The 10,945-nt window shown below is 38.0% G+C and overlaps 1 protein-coding gene across 2 annotated transcripts in view; it reads left to right on the forward strand.

Annotated features, from left to right (window-relative positions):
- The first annotated feature begins 6,993 nt into the window (after window positions 1-6,993).
- The window catches only part of LOC122080955 (DNA-directed RNA polymerase V subunit 1), an 89,343-nt gene continuing 85,391 nt past the window's right edge, over window positions 6,994-10,945 (forward strand). Inside the window, exons 1-2 of one of the 2 annotated variants that reach the window (XM_042647857.1) lie at window positions 6,994-7,220; window positions 9,152-9,258. In XM_042647857.1, the coding sequence (XP_042503791.1) occupies window positions 9,175-9,258 (84 nt within the window). In that variant the 5' untranslated portion in view covers window positions 6,994-7,220; window positions 9,152-9,174. The remainder of the gene's footprint in view (window positions 7,221-9,151; window positions 9,259-10,945) is intronic. The other variant, XM_042647858.1, reaches the window with a different exon arrangement.

Genomic DNA, 10,945 nt, shown 5'->3' on the forward strand with positions numbered 1-10,945 from the left:
ATTAAAGACAAAAGAAAACAAATGTATTGTAAAGAAAAACTAGGGTTTGAGATCCCTTCTCACTTTGTTGCGTTGAAGATGGCTTGGTAGCTTCTAAGGAGATGTTTTGAAGCTCCATTAGTGGAGGATGGTGTTGGTAAGTTTACTTTAGTCTATATTGAAGAAATTACAAGATAAGAGAAGGAAGAAAGAAGAAAAAATATAAGAGAAAAGAGAAGAAGTGTATGTGCCATTATTGAAGTGTTGAGGGTTTCTACAAAGGAGAAAAAGAAAGAGAAAATAGAAGAGAAGGAAAGAGAATAAGGAAAAGAGGAGAAAAAAAGAGGGAATATGGTTATTGACAGATTGAACTTCACTTGCGCATTCCATGTTATTTAAGCAATGCATTGAGCTTATGGGAATACTTGGGAGCCAATACTGAGTATAATTGACAGCTTCTAGATGTAAGAAAAGAAGAAAGAAATAGAAAAGAACATAAGGGAAAGAAAGAAAGGAAGGAAGAGAAAGAGAGAGAAGAAGGATGAAGGAGGTTCCCACACTACTAGTGTACCTCCAGTGAAGCCCCATAGCCTACCCAAGCTTCTCAAAATACCAGAAACAGAGACATATCATGGTTGTGATCATTTCTATACTCTAACTTGTCTCATTTTATTTTGGTATTGATTATATGATAGCTTCATTATGGGGCATTGATATAAGCCCAATCTTATTTTGTAATTGGTGTTTAATGGGTGTAGAACTCATGGACAATGTATTCCTTGGTAGTTACCACTACCTAAATCTATTTACTGTGGATGCGGCCTCTCAAATCATTATTGGAAAACTGGGGTGAAGACCTAGCCTTTGTATGTCAAAGGTGGAAACTGGGAATGTATTCCCTAGTTATGGGTGCAATTATAATTAGTATTGAGTAGAAGTTGAGTCCAATGGTGGACATTACTCCATGTATGTAGGTGACTGTTGAAGCTCGTATCTTTTGTGTTGTGGTTATGTATGACTGCATTATATTATGCATTAGACTGCTTGTCTGCATAATGGTTGTGTACATCTGGTAGACCTGACCATTTGGTGGTTGCAGTGTGGATGTACATACACCTATGTGTATGAGACAATGATTTCCATATAGGGGTTGTGAGCCAGTTTTGGGCAGCAATACAAATTGTGTGAGTAAGCTCTATGCAGCATTGAGAATAGCCAAAAATATATATAGCATCTTTGGACAGCATTTCTAAATTATATCTGTATCTATGAAAGTGCTAGCAGTGTCATGAGTACAGTTGGAAAAGAAAAATAATTTGGCACATTGATTCACCCCCCTCTACGGGACCCAATAGTATGTGGAAAAGAGTGCTTTGCGGGAGAGATTCTCACGTCTCAGAGAAACAATCATTGAGTTAGTAGCTTTTTCTTTCATTGAATTAGTAGCTTTTTCTTTTGTTTTGCAATATTATATTCTGCAGCAAGTGTTGCTTGTTCAATTATATCCTCTCTCTTCCACTATTCTTCCCCAGCAGCCACCTCCTAATCTCCAAATAAAGAAAATGATTTCAATATCCCTATACCCCTAAGTCATTTATCCTTCATAATTTGTGTTTTGTCTCCCCTAATGTCTTTATACTCTTGAACTACAATCATAGTCGCTGGATTCTGACCATTAAAATGCTAAACTCTCATCCTTCTACAAACTCTTGCATAACAGAATTTATCCTTTTTCCTTTATCGTCGGCCCTAGATTCTTTCATTGTCCTTTACATCTCTCTTGCCTTCTCTCTCTTTATTGTTGATGTCTACAGTCTACACCTTCTCTCATGTTTAGCTCTTATAGGAAAACACTCCTTTTGATGTCTACATCACTAATCTTCTCTTATAGCACCACCACTATGGCCAACGTCGAAACAAAGAGTACAAATAAATCACCCCCTATTAGTTGATATTACAAACAACTTTTCCTTTCTATTTTAACATCAAAGTTAATATGTAAATATGAGTATAACATGCATACTCTAGAAATAATCCCATCCATAACATTGAGATTAACCGTGACCTGAAGAAAATTTCATCCATACACAAATAATATCATATTCCAATCCATCAGCTTTTAGAGAAAATTGCAACGTCACCCCCTGAACTTTGGTCTTTAATCAATGCCACCCTTGTACTTTTTGAAATAAGAAAGACACCCCCTATTAATTTTAAAAAATGTCAAATCCATCCCTGTCGTTAGCCCACCCCGTTAAATGATAGAATATCTGTTGGTTATTCTGTTAAATGCCCAAAACACCCCACTCAAGGTTAGTTGACCATCTTACACTTGTCCCTAATAAAATACCATCTCCTTCGATTTCACACCTTGGCCAGCCGCTAGGTTGCTATTTGGATAGCCAAAACCTACAACTATTGGTTATCCAGTCTCCGGCGTCCCCTCCGGCGAAGGTTCATGACTACCCAACCTCTCCATCATCTTCTGATCCACAACCTTTCTCGTTTCGTGTAATCTGCATCTTCCAATTTCTTCACTCTCTTCAATCTCAACCTCAACAAATGAAGTAGCAGCAGCAGCAAGACCAGCAACACTAAGACTTCGACGACCTCACCACCGTCTACTGGTCCTCTCTCTGTTACATCGTCTTCATCATCGGTCATATGCTTACCTTTCCTATTAGCCGACGCTCAATGGCCATCAATCCCTTTTCTCTCCAATATGCCCGTTGCTTCCTCTTCTTCTTCCACCTCTTCCGACCAAAGTAGTACCTTTTCATCTTCATTAGCATTGTCAATCAAGGGCGTGTCACCGACGTTGGGGTTTCCTTCAACAATTAGGGTCACCGGTCTCAATTCAACCGCAAAGGGAGGTAGGCCTGCTTTCGTGAGTCAGGTGTTCAATATGTGTGACCTCTCCGGCACTGGCCTCATGGCCGTATCAACTCACCTTGAAATTCCCTTCCTTTCCAAAAGGTCAGAACTTCCATTCTCTAATTCCAATTTATATATATATATATGTAAGAGATTAATTGAATCCACCATCATCACTGCTCATGGCAAAAAATTGCAACTTTCTGTTGGTAATAATTTTGCCCTACTTGATATGAACAAAAGAAGAGAAAATTGCAACGCCACCCGGGAGGGGAGGGGTGCACACAAACGTATGCCAGAGGCTGTAGAACCGATAGTTGTAGGTTTTTACTGTCCATATAGCAACCTAGCGGCTGGCCAAGGTGTGAAATCAAAGGAGATGGTATTTCATTAGGTGCAATGGTAAGATAATAAACTTACCTTTAGTGGGGGTGTTTTGGGCATTTAACAAAATAACTAACAGATATTTTATTACTTAAGGGGGTGGGCTAATGACAGGGATGGAATTGACATTTTTTAAATTAATAGGGGATGTCTTTGTTATTTCAAAAAATACAGGGAGTGGCATTGATTAAAGACCGAAGTTCAGGGGGTGGCGTTGCAATTTTATTTTATAATAAGATCAACATCAACTTGAAATTAAAATATAATCCATGAAATAGATTTATTTAATTACAACCACCATTCTCAACATCTTCTCCTCTGGCAGTGTAACAAATGCCTCTCTCTGTTTATTTATTTATTTTTTCAATTGGAGTGAGTAAGGGCTTGCATGATAACCGTTATGTTTTTGGGCTAAATTTATCTAGAAATGATTTTTTTCTATTTCTATTTTTGGGCCATATTTATGGGCAAACAAGACTTTTGATAACGTGTAGTAATTCTATTTTTGGGCTAAAAAAAAATAGAAATGCATTTGTTAGGTGTATATTTTTTAATATACAACTCATATAAATTTACAAAAGGTCATTCAATACCCAAAATTTTGATATAGGCAGTGGTGGTTGAGTGGCAGTGGCGGTGGAAGTGGTGGTGGAGGAGGTTGAGGTGGTGGCAGTGGCAATGGAGGAAGAGATGGTGGTGGTCGTGGCAATGGAGTGGTGGTGGTGGAGGTGGTGGAGGTGGTGGTGTTGACAATAGTGGATGTGGAGGGGGAAGCAATGGTGTTGTTGTTGGTGGTGGTGGTGGCGGTTGTGAGAAACCAATCTCCTTTCGACAGGGTGAAACAATCGATCTCTCTATTGAACAGGAGTCACCACCTAAATTAGAGTATAGGATCCATCTAATTGAAATTAAAATTGAAATGATTCCATCCGAATTGTCTAACCAAAGATTAGGGTTCATCTTAGATTGCGGTCCGACGAAGGGGTTAGGTGCCTGGATCCACCCGGTAAAAATCAAACTTCTACCTTAAGTATAAACACAAATTATTAAATGGGCCATTTAAGTTTTGAACATGTACAAACATCATAATCACACATGATTGAAAATAATATATGGCTGAAAAGGTAAAGAGATAGGTTCAAATCCACATATTTGCATCCAATTGCTCTACATGATTGGTATACATAAATTAAAGCAAACATATTGATCATATGAACAAAGCTATTGGGGTAATTGTATAACTAACTCCAATTGAACAAGCAGAGGAGAAGAGCTAGTTCCCTGTTTCACTACGCAAGCCTTGGGCTAGTGCTTTATTTAAACTAGCCCTGAACTAGAGCAGAAGGAATAGCAAGCAAAAGCCGATTGGGTCGGAATTGCAAGCTTCTTCGTTTTAAGCTTCAAGTCTTGTTGTCTTTCTTTCAGTATCCTTGGGTTAAGAATACGAATCCCATTTCCTTGAAAGGTTTGTTTCCTCTACCTTACTTTCTTTGTTTTGAGTATTAGAACTCTTCTTTTTTTCCCGATCAAATAAGGCTATTTACCCTTGCAACGTATTGAGAAATTGAATAAAAGCAATATGCAACGTACAAATATATTGAAAAATAAGTGAAAACAACAAGAAATCAGTCGGTAGAAAAATTGAAATAAATTGAAAATTCGATAAAATTAGATTAGATACAGGACACTGAGATGCACAAGTTTGAAAGAGGAAATTTTTTTAAAAAACTTCGAGAAAATATCTTTAGCATGCCTGCAATCCGAGATTCTATTGAAGAGAAATCTTAGGTGCGCGAGAGAAAATCCAAAATAAATAGTAAATAAAATTGTAAAATTATGAAAATTGTACAATAGCTAGATTATGACCTAATATACAATATTTAAGAAGGATTTTTTCCTTCCAAAATCCCTACAAAAGATAATATAACTGGTTGCACTTCACTGCTGCCTTATTGGGGATAACAATGAATTGTGCTCAGTATAAGTAAAATAACTCAATACACAAAACTTGGAATGATAATATGTAAACGGAAAAGGGGAAAGACTTAACCCTACAACTTTTATGAATGGGTCTTTTTGATTTGAAGGGCATGTGCTCAGGTATAGTCAATGCAAGCTCTAACTAATGTAAAGTTCAGTTGTAACTTCTTACGATTCCAATGCGCAGACCTCAGTGGCTATGGCTGAGTGTGAGATTGTATAGGATTATGTGGGCTTGTGTAATATCCTCAAAATATAGGAGCAGTCAGGTATTTATAGTTGGGAGGCTCGTTGGTTGTCAAAGAAAGTAAAAGAATACTTTCATGTAGGGGTGAGATCTCATTCCATGCTTAGAGAGAGATTTGGACTATTTTATGGGAAGTGTATATTTGCAAAATGTATGAGCAATTAACACATTTGTCACATGTGTTTTCTAGTGTCTTCTTAGCGTCCTAGGGCCTTAGATTGAGTCTAGGTACATCCCTTAGGTGTCAAGGTACGAGAGTGGATCGTGATTTGGTAGAAGATTGCACAATTCTACAAAATCGCATTATCTGGCAGAATTTGCACTCTAGCCAATATAGTTGGGGTAATTAGTTGACGTCGACCAGTGTGCAAATAGCATCGGCCATATTGCGTCTAGCATCGGCTTTGACTCAGTACAATTCTGGCTGAGTTGACTATAGGGTTTTGGTCCAATTGGGCCCGTGACTCAATTTAGGATTGGTCTATAGTCTGTGGGGTAGTCCTAGTCAATTCTACATATGTTAAAGTCATCGATCAATTTTATCCTATGTTAGAATGGAAGCAAAAATGTATTGCATAGAGGTAAGGATGTAGTATGGACCGCAAATACATGAACCATTAGTGTCTCAAGGGTTTCCTATCTCATCATTGCACAACCCTTTCGGAGAATGACAAAATATGGTGTCTACAACGGTGGTGGCGGTGATGGGAGGCAATGGTTGTGGTGATGTTGGTGATGGGGTGGTAGTTGAAATTGAATTGGAGGTGTTTTATTTTTAATATGAAATTACTTATTTACCTAATAAATTAACCACATTCATTAAAGAGCAACCCCCTATTTCTCCTTATTATGCCTGGGATAGAGAAGTTTATCAAGATGTTTTTTTTTTGTTTTCCTTATTTACCAGCGCCCTGTTAGACTTGGGCTGCATTTGGCAGTCATTCTGTTATAAAAATGAAGTTTCGTGTCAAAATCAAAATTTTCTATTTCTGTGTCTAAATTATATTTTGAAACGAAACTCAAATTTTGGAACATGGTAACATTTCTTGTTTTTGACATTTTTTTACTCAATTCGTTTAAAAAAAAAAAAAATGAAATGTAGACATCAAAAAGAAGATTTCATTATTTGTTTTCATAAAGCAAATGTCAAAACTACCAGACGCAGTATTTTGCTTAGGACAAAAAAAATTAACTAGAGTTAACAAATGATTTTTCCTTGGTTTTTTTTCTTAGGAAAAAAAAAAAGGACTTAGAGTTAACAATTGATTTTGTTTTTTTCAGAAACAGAAAAATTGAGGGATAAAGAAAAAGAAAGGCTGAGCGCTGCTACAAATTGTTTTTTCGTCACCCAAATAGAAAAGCGATAAATCGGAGAGAAGTTGGAAGAGAGTAGACAGAAACGAGACTTTATACAAAAAAAACTCTCACGTGCGCATTCCCTTTCTCCACTACGTTTTTTTTTTCTTTTTTTCCAAAGCATTAGAAAATGCTATAAAACTTTCATTTTTCTCTCACTCGATATTGTCCATTTTAGATTTCGAAAACCAAACCCACTTGCCGACCTCTTTGCTACCCTCTAATGTCTAAACCCAAACCCACTCCCACTCCCACTCCCACTCCCACTCCCAGACCTGTCTATTATATCTGCTACTCTCTCTAATGGCGACCACCACCACTCCTTTTTTAAGACCGCACAGCTTCTTCCGGTCACGGAAAACCTGAAAACAATCGTCGGAAAGCTTGCCTCGTTCTGAATGTATGTAATCTGAATGTATTTTCTTTTTTCTTATGCTTCTCTGGTCTCTCCTCTCCCGCATTGTTTCTCTCTGTTTTCTTCGATCCTTCTTGGCTTGTTTTGATAACTAGGTAATTAGATCCAAGAAGGAAGGGATGAAGGAGGAGCTAGCCCTTGGTGCTGCTTCGCTTTTCTTTTCTATTTCCCACATTATTTGCATGGTGCTTTAGTCATTTTCCCTTTTATGGAGTGGGAATAGCTGCGATGGTGCTGAATTCCCTGTCTCATTTTGCTGTATTATGGTGTTTGTTTGGCTAACTAGTATCCTTTTTCATTTTCTCCCAAAATTCATGAGAAAGAAGAGGGAAAGAGAGGTAGAGACATGCTTCATATGTATTCCTGCCGCGTAGGCAAGGATGGGATCGCTTGAAAATTTGGTCAAGGTTATGTTGAGTTGCTGTTGGTACAATGGGCAAAGTGCTTACTTTTGTTCAATGACTGCGACATCCTTGGTACATTTGGTTAAAAGCCAAGGCTGCTAAATGGCTTTGTGCGATGCAGTGGGGCCTTTTGTATATGAATAGGTGGCAGGAAGTTAAAAAAAATGAAAGGATCTAAAAGACTCAGGGTAAGGCCTAAAATGACCGTAGGAAAAGTGGTTACTGGTGAGGAAGGACATGCATGGCTTAGGTCTAGTAACAAGTATGGCTTTGAATAGAGCTAATGGGAGAAAGATGATTTATGCAACCAACACCATTTATTTAGGATAATACTGAATTGAGTTGAGTTGAGAAATGGATGGTCAAACGGGTTATTTACCTAGAATGCTGCATAAAAACATATTGATAAGTTGGCATTACGGATAGGGCAAGGGGAGTTCACCATAATGTATATTCTCAGAACAGGCATAACTGTTTGTTAGCAACTTTTATGTACAGGAAGGGTTCCCCACACTGCCGGTGTAGGGGGAATCTTCCATGCCAGACCAATGGCAGCACTTGGGATGGTATTGTCAATAGGGGCCCAGAACGGTAAGGGTGGAGAGAGTAAATGAATAGAAAACTCTGTAAGAAGGCATACGTTACGCAAACAGCGTGGGAATCTTTTTCCTTTTTACGCTGCACCTTATTTTGGCTTATCATATCTTTAAGGGTTAAGATTGAAAAAAAACAGCAAACCTTGGGTCAAAATCTGAAAAGTGAATATAAGGAAGCCCCACAAATTGTTGGTGTTTGTAAAATGAGTACTTATGAATGTTGTGGATAATGACTGAATGGTGGGTTTCACATCTCCTCTAAATATTAACATAACTTCATCAGTATATTAGTAGACGCTAAGTACTGATATAACCTGAAAGATCCACAATTAAACCCTGTTTTATGCATGCAATATGGCTTCGCTTAGTCCTCTGCCTTGGTGCCTAGGCTCCAAGGCTCCTGGCAAGGGCATTCGCTCGCCTTGTCGCCTTGACAACAATGATTCATTTTGGCCCACAAATTCCAACATGTAGCAGCAGGTCCTTGTTTCCAAGTGCTTCACTGCTGCAAGAAAGTGCACAACATCATACAGATGATGAGAGGAGATTGTAAATATCAAAGGGGAATGCCCTGGTCTGATTGTTTTCCCCCAACACATAACACTACCTGTCAGGAAAGAGGTCAGGGAAGTAGTGGTGTGAAATAGTTTCTACTTCCTAAATACTTGTGCTTCTTCAGCAGGATAGTTCAACCCCTGGAGACTATGCTATGTTCTAAGTCTGATTGTGAATCTGTGACATTTGGCATTGTTAGTTTTTTCTTTATGCAGTAGTTAATTTTTTTCCCGGTGAAAAATCATTTGGCAACCATTATTTTTGTCTTTTTTCAGGTATTACTTATCTTCTTCATGTTTCATGAACTGTACTTATGCCGTCCATTTGAGCCTGCATTCATTGCTGAACTTACTTTCTTCAGTTGCAGGTTTTATAATAGAAGAGATGGATGAGACACTTTTATCGCCACTTGTTGCAGATGGAAGAATAAACGGCATCAGATTTAGTTTAGCAACACCTCAAGAAATTGTTAGTCAATTTGTTTGCTTTACCTGATTTTTTCTTTAACTTTTATTTTCTGTTATTTCTGAACATTCCTGCAAGTTGTATTGGTTCCTGTTACGGGGTGTTAGGTAGGTGTTTGAGTTCTGAGTCAGCATTATTGTTACATGATCGTTGCCTATTTACACTATACTAAAGTAAGTTCGAAAAATGTTGCCTTTGATTCTGTGATTACTTTTAATCTCTTGGATCCTTATAATACAACATAGTTTCATATTTCATTGTCTCGGTGCTCTATTAACTATTTTATGTGCCTATCCATCTAATGCTTTAACTGGTTGCGTGAGATAATGGTTTGTTCAGCACTGTTGAGGAGAACTTAGATTGCACTGCTGTGTTCTATAATTTTTCGATTACAGTTTCTTGCTTCTGTACTTCTTCAGTATGTTTGGACGGGAATTATGGATGTGTTGATGTTTGAAATCCTAATCCAAGCAATCTATTTTTGCATGAACAATGAGATATAGACCTTGATGCATGAGCACTTCCTTGGACTGGGCCGATCCTGTTTGAGAGCCCCGACCAAGAACCGAGCCCAAATTGGGATTTGGGTCTAGTAGGATAATTAGATATTTTAGTTTCTTTGTTATGATGTTATGTAATCTTCTTATTTTTTTGAAAGCTTTCCTTTTTTGAATTTTTCTTAGTTTACTAGTTAAGAGTCTTATTGTGGGAGTGGATTGAAAGAATGCAGTTTGTTATTTTTTTTCCTGTATGGTGTGAGCAGCAGAGGCTGTTGCCCCTTTCTTCTGTTATTCTTTTGTTCCTCTTCTGGTTTCTTCTCTCTAGCTCTCGTAATTCTCCTTCTTATCTCTGTTACCCTTTTCTTCCCTGTTCCATTATTGTAGCCTTACTGGCAGACTGAGACTAGAGTTTGAACTCCCTAATATCCCATCAATTGGGATTGAACTTTCAAGGGTAAGGTTGCACCCCTGTGGCAATTCAGACCTTGGTTCCCTTGCTTCCATCATCTCCCTTACTGTGTCATACTCCCTGGCATATCAGTTTCAGACCTGCAACTTCTGGCATATCTACATCACTGTTGGAATAATTTTGTTCTGCACTATTATTTTCTTTACTTGTATGGTTAATGGAGATCTGGGTTGGCGGTATAGTGCCTGGAAATTAGGTGGGTCCATAGTGAACCCAAATAGGGTATTTTGACCCCGGGATTGCATCAGACCTTTTGGATTACAAACTAAAAGACGGCATCAATTGATAAATCCTTTTTCTTTTTCCCTCATATTTGTTATTCCTCATCCTTGGTGTTGTTCAATAATTTATCTTGAGCGATCAGAAAGAATATTTACTTTAAAGTGTTTGTACTTAGATATACTCTTTTTTTTTTTGGGGGGGGGGGGATGCTCATGGGGAACCCCTACAAGATGCTTAAACTGAGTATTCTTTGCTATTTATAACGATTAAATAAATAGTGTATTACACTGCAGGAGATAGTTAATCGGTGAAACCTTAGAAAGTAAATGAATGGGGTTTTTGTTATGGCATCTAAGGTCACAATCTAGACTGGGAATCCAATCCATGCTGAAGTGGCTCTATCTAGTACCATCCAAAATTGGGATTAAAAAAATGCCCTGGACTGGGATTGGACTCATTGGTTGAATCCCAGATCTAGGTTAGAGGAGGCAAACTTCAA

This window comes from Macadamia integrifolia, chromosome 6 (genome assembly GCF_013358625.1).
Source record: "Macadamia integrifolia cultivar HAES 741 chromosome 6, SCU_Mint_v3, whole genome shotgun sequence".
Lineage (NCBI taxonomy): Eukaryota > Viridiplantae > Streptophyta > Magnoliopsida > Proteales > Proteaceae > Macadamia > Macadamia integrifolia.